A 19,221-nucleotide genomic window follows, 5' to 3' on the forward strand; every position below is an offset into this window, starting at 1 on the left:
TTTCTTTTTTTTGCTCTTCAGCTGTCGTTAGTGTTAGTGTATTTTATGTGTGGCCTAAGACAATTCTTCTTCCAATGTGGCCCAGGGAAGCCAAAAGATTGGACACCGCTGCTTTAGGGGATTATGAAAATTACTTAAGGGTGGAGGTAATATGTGATCTGGCTTTTAAAAAAGTGGGTAAAAATAGAAATTCATGTAGGAGTCAGGGTAAGAAAGGTAAGAGAATTCTAGATAGAAATAACTTTTCAAAGGCATAAAGATAGAAAAAATATGAAGTATATTCAGAGAATAATTTGTAGTTCCTTTTTTTCTATAACCATAGAAGGCATATAGGAGAGTAGTGGGAAATTACGTTGAAAAGGAAGGTTAGAGCTATTTTGCTCTAGACCCTAAGAGTTTACATTTGATTCATTTGGCAATGACTTATTACTGAAAGGCACTCAAGTGCCATGATTGCTGCTGTACTTGTGTGAGTTTTCTCTTTTGTCCCTCTCACCCTTGGAGCGTTATGTGAGTGGACTTGGATGAGGTCTGTGGGCCAGAGATAGTGACTAGATTCTGAGGGAAGAACTTGAATAGAGTATCTTGCCTGAGATAGTCTGAATCTCAGATAGTTGAATCTAGGAAGAGCCCTAGGAATAAATTGGAGTCGAAGGTCTTGAGGGAGCCCATATACACAGGTAGTGGCTAAAGGGTGGAAGCAGGGTCTTAACAAGGAGGTGAACCAAGAGTCAGGAGTTAAATAGAAACAAGATGAGTATTGGAATAGGTTGGGAACAAGTAGCCAAGTGTTTGAGACTCTATCAGTTAGTGGGTTGGTGGATGCATTATTGGCCAGGACAGACAGAACTTCAGTAAGAGTTATCTGGCAACAGTGCGTGATATGGTTGTCATGGTGGCAAGCAGAAACCGGAGAATTGAAGTAGGACTGGGGTGAGATAATGAAGACTGGAACTAGGGCAGTGAGTGGGAACAGAGAAGAGGGGAGAAAGAAGACCTGAGAAAGAAAACATAATTTTGTAACTAAGTAGAAGTGTTAGGTAAGAGAGTAAGAGCAATCAAAACTGCTTCTTAGGTGACTAGGAAAATTGTATGAGACAAAATTAAAGTCTAGAAGTGCTGGTTTTGTAGATTGGAACAAGAATGAAGTGTTTTTGGAACAATCTGTTCAAACTTTTATGCTTGAATTATAACAAAAAAGAATTTTGAAAAATGACGAGTCTTCTCAGATATTTTTAGGTTGAACTTTAAAAATTTTCACCATAAATGTAATTAATTGCAAGGGATATAATTTCTCACATAAACATTTGTAATTAAAAATAAAGCTAATATCAGTTTTTTACCCATATGGGATATCCATTTCATTCATTTTTAGATATTTATGAACAAGTTCTTCTTTAACAGAAACTAGGTTATTCATTCTTCTCTTTGAATTTGTGTTTCTATTTTTCTATTCTACTTCTTCCACAGAATTTTATCCTAATGTAATAATATTTTTGCTTGAATGGATTTTATTAATCACCTATAATTTGTCTCATTTTACAAAAAAAGTTCAAATTTATATTTAAACTTTTTTATTTCCTGGGACTCTAAGGCTCTATAATTTCTAAAAATTATTTAAGAATGACTTTTCATTATGATTATTATCAGTAATATATAATCGATCAAGAGAACATGATTATAATTTTTTAGAATTCCTAAACATAACAATATTATATTGGAAATGCTTTAGTGGATGGATAGGGCTGCTTTCCCTCCCAGTTAGTTCATTCATACATGATTGAATATTTCTATTGTTAGAATGAGACAATGTTCAGCAATATTGTATTGTTTTTAGTTTTTATAGACACTGAGAACCTTATATAAATAAGTGGATAGGAACGGAAGGAGTTCTGACATAGTAGTGTCATGCAGTTCATCACAGCTGTTTGAGTTACGTTTCAAGACCACTCAGTTAAGGGCCTGCTGGAGGATACTCTGGTTCCTGCCAAGATACTGTGTCTTCTCTGAAGATTAAACCTGAAGTAACTTTAGAGAGAAACCTCATGATACCAGGATTCAGAGAAGAGTGAGAAATCCCTGGCAAAATAAAGGGATAGCTTGAGCTGGTGTGGATAGTGGGTGAGGCTGCAGCCAAGGCAGGAAATTAAAATAGAAACACAAAATATCCCAGTTTCCCCTTTTTCCTCTTGTCATTTGCTTTGGGACACCAATGCTTACTTATCCCCTCGCAAGGGTCTGAAGTAATAAAATCGGAGCACACTGAAGCCCTGCCTGAATGAGAAGCCAAGGAAAATGTGTGGGAATTAACTCGTTGTAGGCATTGACTTCTTACCTCTTGGCCTCCAAACTCTAGGACTGCTGGGTGATACTTTGGTGTACTTCAGGAGTGCCTCCTCATCAGATTATTTCTCCTGGCGGGAGGAGGTGGGTAAGTGTGAAACCCTGAACTGAGGAGTTGCTTAGTGGGGCAGGTTTTTGGTGTCTAAGGTTCTTCCCCATACTCTTCCTTGATCTCCCAAGGCGAAGGGCCGGGACTGGCTCTAGATCCATGCCTTGTCTTCTGGGGTGCCAATGCTTCCTGGGAAACAGGAGCTTAGAGGCCAAGTTTCAAACACCATTAGAAGAGAATTTAGAATACACAGTCCTAGAATTTAAAAATTAACAAACTGAACATACTAAGAGAGATAAGGGAAGATGCTGATAATATGAAGCAAGAATAAGAAATAAAAACAGAACCAAGTAGGTATGAAAAATAAATATAGAATGCAGTGATGTAGAATACATAGTAGATACAACTAAAGAATGAATTTTAAAACTAGATGATCAGATTGTAGAACTTTATACAGAAGGAAGCAGGAGAGGATAAATAAGTTGAAAATATAAAAGAAAAGATACATGGAGTTAAAAGTAAAAGTGCCCAAATCCATCTAATAAGAGTCTCAGGTTAAGAAAATAAAACGGGGGAGGAGGAAATCTTTTAAGAAATAATGGGGATAAATTCATCAGAATTAAAGAAAGGCCTTAGCTTTAAAGAGATGATAGACTACCCAATAAGAGAGAAGAAAAAAACTGACAAATAGACATGAAATTTTAAAACATCAAAAAGAAAAATTCTAAAAGCTCCCAGAGAGAATGAGCAGATCATATAAAACAGAACAAGAATCACATTGACATGCTACTTTTCAGCAGTAACATTGGATGCAAGAATAACCGGAGTAATATGTTAAATATATTAAGGGAAAAAGAACTTTAAAGTTAAAATTTTATGTCCATTCAAATTGTTATTCATATTCAAAGGGAATGATTAAGATATTTTCAAATATACAAGAGCTCAGAGGGTTTGCCACAAGAGTTAAAACACATAGTAGAAGTACTTACAGAGGAGGAAAAACAAATCCAGGAGATGCCACAGGAGCCATGTGCAGCAATTGTCTTTAAATATCTTGGTAGAGTTTGCTGATATCAAAAAATACAAAAACAAAACACAAAACCAAAGAAGAAGAGAAAACATAATCATAATAACCCAGAATTAAAATTCATGATAATATCCATATGACGAGTACTGGGAAGGGGGCAAGGGCATGGGAGCAGCACATGAAAGTGTGCTGAAGGAAAATATGGAGGCATCAGATTTTTAAAGTAGGAAGGAATGAAAAACATATAAAGAGTGGGAGAAACTGAAATAACAATGATATGGAAGGGGGCAGGGACTGAAAATTAATGGTATCTAACTTAACATTCCAGAATTTTAACAGAGTAAACCCAAATAAAGTAGTAGGAAAGATGAAACTAAGAGTGAAAATCAACTAAATAGAACACAAAGGTAAAATAGAAAAGATCAACAAGGTCAGTATTTGGTTCTTTGAAAAAACCAACAAAATAAATACATCTTTGGAAAAATTAAGACAGAAATAGAGAAAACAGGCTGGGCATGGTGGCTCACACCTATAATCCCAGCACCTTGGGAGGCCAAGGTAGGTAGAGGACGGCATAGTCCCTGGCTAGGGCTCCACCCCTGGGCATGTGCCCACAGACCCAGGTGAGGACAGGCATTTCTGTTTTCCTGCCTAAATGTTGCATTTTCCAAGACCACCCCAGCCTGCCATGCCCCCATCCTGGGCCTATAAAAACCCCGAGACGCTAGCAGGCAGATGCACAAGCAGCTGGACATGGAGAGTCACTCCGCGGCATAGAGCTAGCAGGCCTCCAAGCCATCCTCCAGCAGAACAACACGGAGTTTGGCCAGGGCAGTTGGAGGAGAGCCCAGGCTGCTGAGCTGCCTGACTTAAGGGGAAAACCACCTTCCCACTCCATCTCCCTTCTGGCTCCCCATCCATCTGCTGAGAACCTCCACTCAATAAAACCTTGCACTTATTCTCCAAGCCCACGTGTGATCAGATTCTTCCAGTACACCAAGGCGAGAAACCCTGGGATACAGAAAGCCCTCTGTTCTTGTGATAAGGCAGGGGGTCTAATTGAGCTGACTAACACAAGCCACCTATAGACAGCTAAACTAAAAGAACACCCTGTAACACACACCCACTGGGGCTTCAGGAGCTGTAACATTCACCTCTAGATGCTGCCTTGGGGTTGGAGCCCTTCATCTGCCCATCTGCATGCTCCCTGTAGAGGTTTGAGCAGCGGGACACAGAAGAAGCAAGCCACACCCCCCACTGCATGCCTTGCGAAGGGGATGAGGGAACTTTTCCCTTTTCAATAACAGGCTTAGATAGGAGAAACAAGTCCAAATACAGAAATAATTACAAGTACATTGGTTTAAAATACCTGTTTAAAGGTATATTGTCTAATTGAATTTTTAAAAAATCTAGCTCTCTGCTATTTATAAGAAGCATATTTGAAGCATAAAGCCATGGAAATATTGAAACACAAAGAATGGAAAAGGACATATCAGGCAAACACTAACAAAGAAAACCTGTATAATGGAATTAATACCAATTAAATATATCTTAACACCTACCAATGACTTTCTTCACAGAATTGGAAAAAACTACTTTAAAGTTCATATGGAACCAAAAAAGAGCCCGCATTGCCAAGACAATCCTAAGCCAAAAGAACAAAGTTGGAGGCATCACACTACCTGACTTCAAACTGTACTATAAGGCTACAGTAACCAAAACAGCATGGTACTGGTACCAAAACAGAGATATAGACCAATGGAACAGAACAGAGCCCTCAGAAATAATGCCGCATACCTACAACTATCTGATCTTTGACAAACCTGACAACAACAAGAAATGGGGAAAGGATTCCCTATTTAATAAATGGTGCTGGGAAAACTGGCTAGCCATATGTAGAAAGCTGAAACTGGATCCCTTCCTTACACCTTATACAAAAATTAATTCAAGATGGATTAAAGACTTAAATGTTAGACCTAAAACCATAAAAACCCTAGAAGAAAACCTAGGCAATACCATTCAGGACATAGGCATGGGCAAGGACTTCATGTCTAAAACACCAAAAGCAATGGCAACAAAAGCCAAAATTGACAAATGGGATCTGATTAAACTAAAGAGCTTCTGCGCAGCAAAAGAAACTACCATCAGAGTGAATAGGCAACCTACAGAATGGGAGAAAATTTTTGCAATCTACTCATCTGACAAAGGGCTAATATCCAGAATCTACAATGAATTCAAACAAATTTACAAGAAAAAAAACAAACAACCCCATCAAAAAGTGGGCAAAGGATATGAACAGACACTTCTCAAAAGAAGACATTTATTCAGCCAAAAGACCCATGAGAAAATGTTCATCATCACTGGCCATCAGAGAAATGCAAATCGAAACCACAATGAGATACCATCTCACACCAGTTAGAATGGCCATCATTAAAAAGTCAGGAAACAACAGGTGCTGGAGAGGATGTGGAGAAATAGGAACACTTTTACACTGTTGGTGGGACTGTAAACTAGTTCAACCATTGTGGAAGTCAGTGTGGTGATTCCTCAGGGATCTAGAATTAGAATTACTATTTGACCCAGCCATCCCATTACTGGGTATATATCCAAAGGATTATAAATCATGCTCCTATAAAGACACATGCACACGTATTTTTATTGTGGCACTATTCACAATAGCAAAGACTTGGAACCAACCCAAATGTCCAACAATGATAGACTGGATTAAGAAAATGTGGCACATATACACCATGGAATACTGTACAGTCATAAAAAATGATGAGTTCATGTCCTTTGTAGGGACTTGGATAAAGTTGGAAGCCATCATTCTCAGCAAACTATTGCAAGATCAAAAAACCAAATACCACATGTTCTCACTCATAGGTGGGAATTGAACAATGAGAACACATGGACACAGGAAGGGGAACATCACACACTGGGGCCTGTTGTGGAGTGGGGGGAGGGGGGAGGGATAGCATTAGAAGATACGCCTAATGTTAAATGACGAGTTAATGGGTGCAGCACACCAACATGGCACATGTATACATATGTAACAAACCTGCACGTTGTGCACATGTACCCTAAAACTTAAAGTATAATAAAAAAATATATACCTTAACACAAACAAATCATCATTAAGTGATAAAGAAGGTCACTTTATAAGGATCAAAGATTCAACTCAAAAAGATTATATAGTAATTTTAATGATGTATGCAACTAATAAAATAACCTTAACTATGTATCAAAAATTGACAACATTGCATGGAGAAATTGGCAAATCCATTATAGTAGGAGATTGTAATGCACTTCTCTCAACTACTGATATATGAAACAAAGAAACAAAAATATATGGATGATTTTAATAATACAACAAGCTTATTCTAGTAGACACATACACAGTTCTCTAATTAGAGAATGTACATGTTCTCAAGCACATGTGGAATATTTACCAAAATTGGTCTTGTCCTAGGCTGTGAAGCAAGGAAGCCTTAATAAAGTTAACACAGATCATGTTCTCTAATAATACGCAGTTAAAAGCCGGTAAACAACAAGATTAAATATCTGCATATACCTGGAAAAGAAATCACATGCTTCTAAACAACTCATAAGTTAAAGAATAAACCCTAATAAGAAAGAATTTAAATTCCTAGAACTGAATGATAATGAAAATACAACATACCAAAACTTGGAGGATACAGCAAACATGTACTTCAGTAGAAGTTTAATATTTATATTAGAAAAGGAGAAATACAGAAAATTAATGATATCTAAAAATTTCAGAATTTTAACAGTAAAACCAAATAAAGTAGTAGGAAAGATCAAACTAAGAGGGAAAATCAACTAAATAGAACACAAAGGTAGAATAGAAAAGATCAACAAGGTCAATATTTGGTTCTTTGAAAAAAAAAAACAAAATAAATAAATCTTTGGTAAAATTAAGAAAGAAACAGAAAACAGGCTGGGCATGGTGACTTATGCCTATAATCCCAGCACTTTGGGAGGCCAAGGCGGGTGGATTGCTTGAGTCCAGGAGTTTGAGACAAGCCTGGACAACATAGTGAGACCCTGTCCCTACAAAAAATTTAAAAAATCAGCTGGGCATGGTGGTCTGTGCCCGGCTGATTTTTATTAGTAGTCTCAGCTACTTGAAAGGCTGAGGTGGGAGGATTACCTGAGTCTAGGAGAGTGGAGGCTGCAGTGACTCGTGATTGCATTATTGCACTCCAGCCTGAGTGACAATATGAGACCCTGTCTCAAAAAAAAAAAAGAAAGAGAGAAAAAAAATCTTACATATGGAAAAGGGAATATAGCCATAGATAAAGGAGAGATTAGAAAGGTAAGAGAATACTACTAGGTAATACTACTAGGTGTATGCAAATACTTCTGCAACTCAGTCAAAATGAAAACAGTTCTTTTCCTAGAAAAATATAGTTATACAAGACAGTCTTAATAAATAGAAAACTTGAATTGTCTTGTAATAATTAAATAAATTGAAGCAATAGTTCAAAATCTTCTACAAGCAAAACACCAGGCCCAAATGATTTTAGAGTTCTACCATACTTTCATCTTAAACTTATAACTCTTCTTCTACCCCTCAAAAGAGAAAAATTTTCCTAATTTATCCGAAGACTATACCTTCTAAACTGCAGGATACAAAACTAGACCAAGACATTATGACAAAGGAAAACTATCCATTTCACTTACTAATATATATATAAAACCTTAGACATACTATTAGCAAGTTGGATGCAGCTGTTTATATTAACAGATAATATATCTTGGCCAACCTGGGTATCCCCAACAATACAATGATGAATTAATTTCAGAATCTGTAAGTATAAATCCCCACATTAATATATTAAAGGAAAAAATCATATGATCATTTCAGAGAAATCATTTGTAATAAGACTCAACATATATTCATGATTAAAAAGAAAAGAAAACTTCCTTAGCCTGATAAAATGTTGCAGGAAATATCATTCTGAATAGGAAATGCGAGAAGGATTTTCTTTAAAATAGAGAATAGTCGAGAAAGTCAGCTTTTTTTTCCTCCAACATTGCTGATCTTAGTCAACTGAAGAGACTAAGGTGAGACTTGAAAAACAAATAAGATTTATTATTTATAGTAATCTACAAATAAGTTATTAGAAATAGTAGGAGAGCTGAGAAAGGTAGCTGGATTTAAGATTAATATACAAAAGTCAATTGCACTTCTATTCATTAGCAACTAACAATAGAAAATGTAATAAAAATGAAGACATCATGTAAAATAGTAGCAAAGAATATAAAATATCTAGTAATAAATATGACATAAGATTCATAAGACCTCCTTGGGGAAAGTTAGAACATTTTATTGAAAAACATTGAAGAATACATAAAAATAAAGATATATCACAATCGTATCAGGAGACTTAATATCAAAAATTAATTTTTCTCATATTGATATACATATTCAGTGCAAATACAATCAAAATTTCACAAACTTTCCTGGCTATAAAATTTATATGGAAGACTAAAGGATCAAAAATAGCCAAGAAATTTCTGAATGTCTTGCTCTACCAGACATTAAGACTTATAAAGCTATGTTAATTAGGGCAGTATGATTATTGACAAACAGAATAAAACAGAGTACAGAAACATATCCAGGTGTATCTGGAACTTTTTCTGACAGTGGTCGTATGGAAGATGAGAGGGGAGAAAGGAGGGACTATTCAATAAATGGAGCTGGAATCAAGAGTTCTCCATATGGAAAAAGTAAAGTTGAATTTCTATTTCACACCACAGACAAAAATCAAGTCAAAGGAATCAAGGACTTATAGTAAAAACCAAAATATTGAAACTCTAAGTGGAAATATAGGTGAATATATTCTGCATCTTGGGGTGTGTAGGAAAGGATTTCATAAGCAACATAACCAAAGGCACTAACATAAAAGAAACGATGGATTAGCTTGTCTATGTTAAGAACCCTTGTTAATGAAACAACACCAGAAGGAAAGTTGATAAGTTATAAACTGGGAAAAGGCTTTTGTACTGCAAATAAGCAAAAAATGAATAATATTATGAAAGTCAAAACAACTAAAACAAAAAATATTCCCCCCCCCCCTTTTTTTTTTTTAGACAGGGCCTTGCTCTGTTACCCAGGCTGGCATGCCCACTTCAGCCTCTAACTCCTGGGCTCAAGTGATCCTTCTAAGCCTCCTGGGTAGCTGAGACTACCGGCATGCACCACCATGTCCAGCTAATTAAAAAAACTATTTTTGTAAAGTAGGGGTATCCCTATGTTGCCCAGGCTGGTCTCGAACTCCTGAGCTCAAGTGATCCTCTGGCCTCATCCTCCCAAAGTGCTGGGATTACAAGCTTGAACCACCTCACCTGGTCAATATTCCTTTTTGAATATACATGGTTGTGATAAAAAATATACATAAAACGAAAGCAAGGGAATGTTAATCACGAGATTCTGGATAGCAGTCACCTCAGGTGATAGAAGGCAGGAAGACAAGATGGAGGAAAACTAGGTGTATGGATGCAAGTTATTGTTTGTTTTCTAGTTTTCTTGTTTTGTAGTTGCATGGTTTAGAATACACTAAGTAGAAGGCTCAGCTATACCTCTCACTAGAAATTCTTGGCAGGCAATTGGAAATGCACTTCTGCAATAAGGGTAAATTCATTAATTTCTCAAACCATTTTCTCCTGAAGAATAGGAATATTAATACCAAAGCCTTATCTACTCACATAGTTACTATCTGGAAAAAAATCACTGAGGTGATTTTGTTAGGAAAAACATGAAAGTGGTACACAGTTGACCGCTTTACTTATTATCTTGATATTCTGCTGCCTTGGACTCTGAAACACTTCAGGACATGTTTGGTGATTTTTTTGGGTGCTTTCAGTCCTCTTTGGGTATCTAAAACTTACATCATATCTTTTCTTACTATAATTTACATTGATTATTAGTCATGTAAAGGTAAAAGTTAGTAGTTGAGGCTGGACACGGTGGCTCACACCTGTAATCTCAGCAGAGGCTGAGGCAGGAGGATCACTTGAATCTAGGAGTTCAACACCAGCTTAGGCAACATAGTGAGACTCCTCTACAACAATAAAAATAATAATAAAATAAATCAAGGTAATAATTCAGATTATCCATGGTTAAGTGAGTAAACAAAACGGGAAAAATAACTTGCTTTCTCCTCCCATTCTCTCATTCCCTCTCACTAAAGATAACCATCATTAAGTCTTTTATGTATGCTTTCAAAAACATTCCATACATTTTTATGTAGATACTTTACACAAATGGGTTAATATTACGCAACTATTTTCACTTAATATATAGGGAAGATTTTATTATAAAAAATGGAAAAACATTACATGCCCATGGATTGGAAGAATCAATATCATTAAAATGACCATACTGCCCAAAGCCATTTACAGATTCATGGCTATTCCTATCAAATTACCAATGACATTCTTTGCAGAACTAGAAAAATCTATTTTAAAATTCATATGGAACCAAAAGAGAGTCCAAATAGCCAAAGCAATCCAAAGCAAAAAGAACAAAGCTGGAGGCATCATGCTACCCAACTTCAAACTATACTACAGGGCTACAGTAACTGAAACATCATGGTATGGGTACAAGAACAGACGCATAGACCAATGGAACAGAATAGAGAGCCCAGAAATAAGGCCTCACATCTGTGACCATCTGAATTTCAACAAAGCTGACAAAACCAAGCAATGGGGAAAGGACTTTCTATTCAATAAATGGTGCTGGAATAACCGGCTAGCCATATGCAGAAGATTGAAACTGGACCCCTTTCTTACACCATATACAAAAATGAGGTCAAGATGGACTAAATACTTAAATGTAAAACACAAAACTATAAAAACTCTGGAAGACAATCTAGGCAATACCATTCTGGACATAGGTACTGGCAAAGATTTTATGAGGAAGACGCCAAAAGCAATCACAACAAAAGCAAAAAATGACAAGTGGGATGTAATTAAACTAAAGAGCTTCTGTACAGTTCAAGAAACTATCAACAGAGGAAACAGCCCACAGAATGGGAGAAAATATTTGCAAACTATGCATCTGACAAAGGTCTAATATCCAGTGTCTAAAAGGAAATTAAATTCACAAGAAAAAAAACAACCTCATTAAAAAGTGGGCAAAGGACATGAACAGATGACACTTTTCAAGATGGGACATATGTGCAGCCAACAAGCATATGAAAAAAGCTCAATATCACTGATCATTAGAGAAATTCAAATCAAGACCACAATGAGATACCATCTCACACCAGTCAGAATGGCTATTACTAAAAAGTAAAAAGTAACATATGCTGGTGAGGTTGTGGAGAAAAGGGAACACTTATACACTGTTGCATGGAGTATAAATTATTAATAGTTCAACCATTGTGGGAAGCAGTGTGGTGATTCCTCAAAGAGCTAAAAACAGAACTACCATTTATCTCAGCAATCCCATTACTGGGTATATACCCAGAGGAATATAAATCAGTCTGCCATAAACACATATGCACGTGAATGTTCGCTGCAGCACTATTCACAATAGCAAAGTGATGGAATCAGTCTAAATGCCTGTAAATGACAGGTTGGGTAAAGAAAATGTGGTACATATACACCGTGGAATTCTATGCAGCCATAAAAAAGAATAAGATCATGTCTTTTGCGGGAACATGGCTGGAACTAGAGGCTGTTATCTTTAGCAAACTAACGTGGGAACAGGAAACCAAATAACACATGTTCTCACTTACAAGGGGAGCTAAATGATGAAAACTCATGGACACAAAGAGGGTAACAACAGACACTGGGACTAGTTGAGGGTGGGAGGAGGGAGAGGACCAGAAAAAAATAACTATTGGATAGTAGGCTTAGCAACTAGGTGACAAAATAATCTGTCCAACAAATCCCTGTGACACGAGTTTACCTATATAAGAAACCTGCTCATGTACCCCTGAACCTAAAAAAAGGTAAAAATTTAAAAAAATTTTAAAACCAACATTGTGTCCCAAACTATAAACTATTTTGTAAATAGTCCCTGTGAATATTTACATTGTTTCAGATCTTTTCTATTACATCAGTAGTACAACAGATGTTCTTGTAAATACGTGTTTGCATACTGTGCCAGTTTATATAAGATAAATTTTAACAGTGGAATTACTGGCCAGAGAGAATGTGCATTTTACATTTTGATCAAGTATTGCTAATTTACCTTCTCATAAAAAGCAAGTAAGTGAGAGTGCTTGTTCCTCCACACCCTCACCAACACAGGGAATATCAAACTTAAATTTTTGTCTATCTATTAGGTGAAAATTGGCACCACATTGTTTTGACTTGGATTTTATTTTGTGAAGTTGGCCATTCTTTTATATGTTTTTTAATAAAGTGTTCCATTTTTTCTATTGAAAAAATTTACTCCTAGGAACTTTACAAAATAAAGTCTTCTAGCTCTTTGCAAAAACAGAGAATGGTGACTGCATGCTAAAGATCCAGAATGTTTCGTTTAGCTTTGCTGATTTGGACTCATACCATCTCACCCCAGTTCATACATGTCATTCATTCATTTATTTTAAAGTACGTATTAAGTACTTACTGTTTACAAAGCACTGATAGGCACTGTCTCTTAAAAGGCAGGATTTTTTAGATGAGGAAATGTGGTTGGGTCTCCATTATGGGGCCTGTCTATTAAGGGATTAAATTCAAATCTTAGTATTTAAGCAGTTCTTCTCTTCCATGAGTTTCATTTTTCTAGTTGTTCAATATTAAATTAATAGTCTCAACTATCTGTTGGTTAAGCAAGTGGAAATTTATTTATCCAAAAGGCTGGTCTCTACCTGTGATAGCTTTAGATGATCAAACTATTGCTACTGCTTTCTTGTCATTTGTTATTTTGTAATTGATGAGTTCAGTATTTGATCACCTAGATGCAGCCAGTAAAAGGAGTTCAGAGGTTAGTGTTCTGATGGTGAGGTGGCATGTACATCTACAGTGTCTGCCCTAACAGTTCTGTCCCAGTTTTGTTTGGTTGCTTCATTTGTAATTTCTGTTGAACTAGAAGGCTCATGATACATTGTTGTGGACCACTTATTATTGGTTAGTCCAAGTATCTGATACAATTTATCCTTCAACTGCTAGCAAGCAAGAAGTAGGTGGTATAGTAAGTTACCAGATGGACTTTAGACAACAGGCAAAGCCTGGACTCTATACCATCTAGTCCAGGCTTGATATCGCAAGTGAGTATAGGAGGCAAAGAGCTAAAAATTTCCACATAGGAAATAGGATAATACTCTTATTCTGGATCCTTTGCTTTTCTCCAGTCTCTACAGAATGAGAAGTAGGGTCATTTCTTCAAGTACTAAGGCACTCTCCATTAGACATGTAGAATATCAGCTACCAAGCTCTTGGGCGTATGTGTATGTGAACCAGGCATTTGAAAGATTGCTAGAGATGCAGATTCAAAATAATGTAGGCAATCCTTGCTTTGTACAGTAGTGTAGGACGGTAAAATGGCAGAGCAGGTTGAAACTGTGAAAAAATGATCTCAATAATCAATGTGAAAAGTTATGATTGTTTTATGCCCTTTACATTTTTGTCAAAATATTAATAACTCTCTGTTGGTTATAAATATGTAGGGAAATGAGACAAAAGTAAAGCTGATGTTTTTAGTACACTGTAATTTAGAATGTTAGAAATACTGAGAATTAAAGTGTCTTTTTAAATAAAATACTTAAGATTCATTTAAATAGTGCTTACCTTCTTCTTACCATATAACTTATAAGACAGAGGGAGCATCTTTTTTATGCCTTGATGAATACTCTGTTGAACGGTGGTAGTGTCAGCATTCCCAGTCAGCAGTTTCTTCTGTTACTCCGTTCGTATTTTATTCAGTTTTCACTTTCAGCATTATCGCTTTTATTTTCTTTGCCGCACTTTCATCTTTGTTGGCTAATTCCCTGGGAGAAAAGGAGGCAACACAAATACACACTTTGCTGTCTATGTGTGAACTGAATAGCAGATGCCCAATGTCTAATCACCAACAGCCTTTGAGAGAAGTGACAAAATTGGTCACTGATCATAATATGCGTTTGTTTGCTTTGTGGACTGAAGAGCTAGCAGTGCAGTTTGAACTTTATGCAGTTATAGTTCATATACCATGTTAACTGAAATTTAAACTCTGCTCTTGGGGGGCTAATGCTGTTTAAGTAAATTATAACTGAAATTCAGGCATATCAGGACTGTGCAGCGCAAGAACTGCCTAAATAAATGAGCTGTCACATCATGTTGGTTGCATACGAGTTCTGTAGTAATTATAATTTTGTTGGACATGATGGTTTTACAGTAAAGTCATTCTTTTTAAGGCTTCTTAGAAGTGATTTACAGAATGTAAATGTTTGCTTTGGTATCTATATCAAGGTAAGCTAGATTATGCTGTGATAAAAAATGGCACCCAAATCTCAGTGCTCTTAGTACCTTCCATGGCCAATTGGCTGGGAGGAGAGAAGGAGGTTCTGTTTCACTTTGTCCTTACTTGGGAACCCAGGCTGAGGGAGACTCCATCTCTATGCTTCTGTAATTACCAGTTCAGGAATTGGAAACATGATGAATTACATACTATCTCTTAAAGTTTTCACCCAGAAGTGATACATACCATTTCCAATCATGAATCACTGGCCAAAGTAAGGCACATGGTCGTGTCCCAAAGTGGATAGAGAAGTGATACTCTACCATGAGCCTAGAAGGAAGAAATACTGGGCGAGTAGCATTAGTGACCACCACAGTTTCCAAAGACTTAACCTGGGGAGGTCTTGTCAGTGACGAGCCCCTGAGAACTGGTATTGCAGACTTAGATGTGTCAGATTGTCACTTTCTGCTAGTGAAAGAATCAAGTTGAGGCAAAGTTGTATGTACTTGCATTCCAGGACCCTGGTCACTGATTTTATGAAAATTAAGTTAGAGGTCAGGATGAAGCCAAGAAGTTGCAAGAGAGGAGAGATGGATCACAGGGACCAAGCAGAGCCCTGGAGAGCAGAACCCATTCAGATGAGTGCTCTGAGACTATCTACCATTCTACTTGATTTCAGCTCTTCAATGGTTACTGTCGCTGAGCCACTGTCTGTTTTCACTTGAGTTGACTACACAGTTGGGAGTTCTAGGATATCTGACAGAAATGAATCTTAAATTGAACCTTCAAGGAAATGTAGGCTCTTGCTATGGACTGGCAGGAAGAAATGACGAGGGCATTCTAGGAGTAAGTAGTTAAGGGACAAACAAGTGCAAAACCAGTGTAAGGTGTAATGGGATGTTATGAACATGGTAGGAGTACTGAGCTTCTTAAAACAAGGGGACAAAGAAGAATCACAGAGAATTAATTGCATAGTGATCCTCATTTGGTTATTAGCATTCCATATTTAGTGTTTGTCTATGTCTTTAGCCACAAATACATTAAACTCAACAAGTCCTCAACAATGTATTCAGATGGGTACCCTTAAAGTACCCTGTCTCATAGTTTTCTGTGTCAGTGATGCTAAACATTTCAATACATCCAGGGTAATTTAGAATCACTTCATAGTCATGCCCACACCTGAACTTCTCATTTTAATCTAAATATGATCCAATTTTTTGTCTAAATTTTTTCTAACAGTATGAGGTAAGAACAAAAATATTTAAGACACACCTAATCAAGCAGGAGCTATTTGAGCTTGCATTCATATATTTCTTGGCACATTACATGGGGTATTATATTTGAGAAAATACAGTTAATATAAAATGGTCAATTTTGGTATGGTATAGTCATATGCTGGGATAAAAACACTGTACCAAGTCAGTTATAATCAAATGACCACATTATATTTGCATCTTCCAGACAGGTAAGGGATTTCAAATTAAATATCTATATTCTTAGACATAGTGCTTGACTAATTGACTGAATTTAGATTTTTTTTTTGGCTAGATATTTGGATGTTGTATAGACTTATCCTTAGCACTGGACCCACTGGTGTTTGGGCAACTTCTTCAGTTCTTTCAACCTCCCTCTCAATTTTCTAAGAACAGCGCTATAGGGGTATTTGGGTTCCAGGAAATTGTCCTGTGTAGTGTTCTTTGCACAAGCATGCTGCATTGTTCTTTCAAGCCTGAATATTTCCCCTGTTAACTTGGACATATTACACTTGATATCATGCAAGGGATGTGAGCCATGTCAGTATAGGGAGTGTACTCCAGTGGTCATCAGAAGTTTTCCTATTTATTCAGCATTATAATCTTTTCCATGTGACTATTACTGAATTTGGGAGACTGTCTCGCTAAATGATGTAGGTATCGTCTCAATTATCTAAGTTGTTTATAACACCAAAAATTGATTGTTAATATTAGGGCAATAAACTTTCTTCGGTGAGACCAACCAATGTATTAGAGATGATGAAGGAATGGAAAAATAACCCAGAAAGTGATGAGGAAAACACAACAGAAGAGAAGAATAATCCGTCCACTGAAGAAAAGTTGAAAAGTTACCAACCCTGGGGAAACGTCCGTGATGCCAGTTACACTTCAGATGAAGAGGAGGAAAAACAGGTAGGAAGAATCATTGCTGCGTTTCTCCCAAGTGTAAAATACCCTCACCACACCTGGAACATTTTTTTGCAAATCTGTCTTTTTGTTGTTAGTTTGTAACAAAGGCTGAGCGTTATATAGCAAGTAAAGTTCTTTCTGCCTTATAAGGCTAGCATGATTTAGCGATGTGGCCTACATGTTTATTTTAAGGTTGGTGATTATGCAGGGCAGGTGTCTGCAAACTTTTTCTGTAAGGGAACAAACAGTAAATATTTTAGGCTTTGTGGGCCATAGTAGTAGTCTTTGTCACAACTACTCATCTCTGACGTTGTAGTGTGAAAACAGCCATAGACAACAAATGAATGAGTGTGGCCATGTTCCAACTCAACTATTTTTTTCCCCCAAAACAGATGGCATACCAAATTTGGCCCAAGGATCAAAATTAATAATTTTTGTACTCAACAGACTATAGAATTTGGAATGGGTCTAGGTATTACTTAGAAAATGATAATTATTCAGTTATTTTTGTCTGGATTTATGGTAACAAAAACTTTTTATATAGGTTTATTATTTTACCTTATTAGTTCTGAATACAGTTTTATTCTTTTTAAGGAATAGAATAACATTTTGATTAGTTCTAAATTGTGATCTGTTAACTGGATATCCTGACAAAGTTTACCCAAAGCTCCCCTTCCCTGCTTCCTTTTTTGTTTCTGAATTTGCAGAAAATTTCTCTGTATGTGTTCTCCTTCCTGTCTTGAAATCTAATTAACATATCTGAACTATTATTTAATAATTGAGCATCCTGCGAGCAGGGACTGTGTTCACCTCAGGGTAGCCAGACTTCTCATGAGGAGTCACTGGTTTCTGATTCTTTGATGCCTAGAATTAGGCAGAGTGCAGAGAGGGACTGCCAGGGTAAATCCTGGACCAGACTCAGGGAGGTGCAGCATTGCTGGCCTACACCCCTCCATGCCAAGAATCCTCTCAGTAACTTACAGAAAGGGACATGGTAACATGATCTATTCATTGATTTTGATTTAGTGGTTGAGAACTTCTTCATTACTTTATAGCAAATGTTTAGATAATAAGCATAACATAATGATTTAGATCTTTGAGATTATAATATTTTTACCATAATGTAGACATAAGCTCATTGAATTCTTTTTCCTCTAGTGTGTTAACAACTCCTACGATGCTCAGCTCTTGAGTGTATTTTATATTCTCCTTAAAAATAATATCATAAAACTCATGTTTGCATTTCTTATTGAACATAGTTTGAAGATTTTTGTTGGCTGACCTGGCATTTTATACACATATACATACATATGCACATACATACATATATACATGTATACACATACACTCACATATTCTTATACATACATACATCTACATATACTCACATATGTACAATTATACACACGTTTTGTGGCCTTGAGTTGTGTTTATCACTGCATCTAACATAAAATATGCTTGTGAACCAAATGTCTTCCATCCCTTTTTCCATTGCTGTGTCACGCTTTTCCCCTCCCACTCCTCCAGCCGCCCCTGCAAGTCACAAATTAATGAAACTTAGGATGTGATTCTCAGCTACATCAACTAGGGAACAGAAGAATTGGAATTTGAATTGTTTGTGGATGCTAGAACTATACCAGTGGGTTGACATTTCAAGAATATAAAAATGGTAAGAATATTGGTTGATATTTTAGGAATGTAGGTTTCATCGACAGGGAAAATTTTTCCATAGTCGGAGTTCACCAGCAACGGAAAAAGCCTGGGCCATGGGTAACAAACCTTCCACCTCCCCATCATTGGAAGTATTCAATCAGACTCTGGAAGGCTGCTTGTTATAAATGCCATAACAGTAATTCTTGCAAGGTGGGTAGGAGCTTGTCCTCCCTCGATGTCCTCTAAGGAACTTTCCCATGCTTAGGTTTGAGAATTGCTCAAAAGCCAGGGTAATCACACCTTTCGAAACAATGGCAGAGCTCTTGGAAAACTAGCAGAGAGGGTAAGTGAGGATGTGTTAAAAACAAAAACAAAAGCAAAAGCACTCGAACTCAGCACTTTCCTCCTTCCCTAAATAATGGTCCCTTAGTTCCAAATGCCTTGGACATTATGGGAAAATGCAGTCTGCATCTCCTCATTCATATTTGGACTAAGATGTCACACTACACTTGTTTCAGATTTGTTTTCAAATAGTTGGCACTTGGCAATGTCCTTTCGTTCATTTCCACCT

At 36.7% G+C, this 19,221-nt stretch overlaps 1 protein-coding gene across 15 annotated transcripts in view; it reads left to right on the plus strand.

Moving 5' to 3' along the window:
* The window catches only part of STK33 (serine/threonine kinase 33), a 239,263-nt gene that overhangs the window by 200,080 nt on the left and 19,962 nt on the right, over positions 1–19,221 (plus strand). For all 15 annotated transcript variants that reach the window (XM_058446623.1, XM_058446629.1, XM_058446626.1 and 12 more), the window contains one exon: positions 16,803–17,000. In XM_058446623.1, the coding sequence (XP_058302606.1) occupies positions 16,803–17,000 (198 nt within the window). The remainder of the gene's footprint in view (positions 1–16,802; positions 17,001–19,221) is intronic.

Source organism: Hylobates moloch, unplaced genomic scaffold (assembly GCF_009828535.3).
Source record: "Hylobates moloch isolate HMO894 unplaced genomic scaffold, HMol_V3 SCAFFOLD_11, whole genome shotgun sequence".
In the NCBI taxonomy this organism is placed as follows: Eukaryota; Metazoa; Chordata; class Mammalia; order Primates; family Hylobatidae; genus Hylobates; species Hylobates moloch.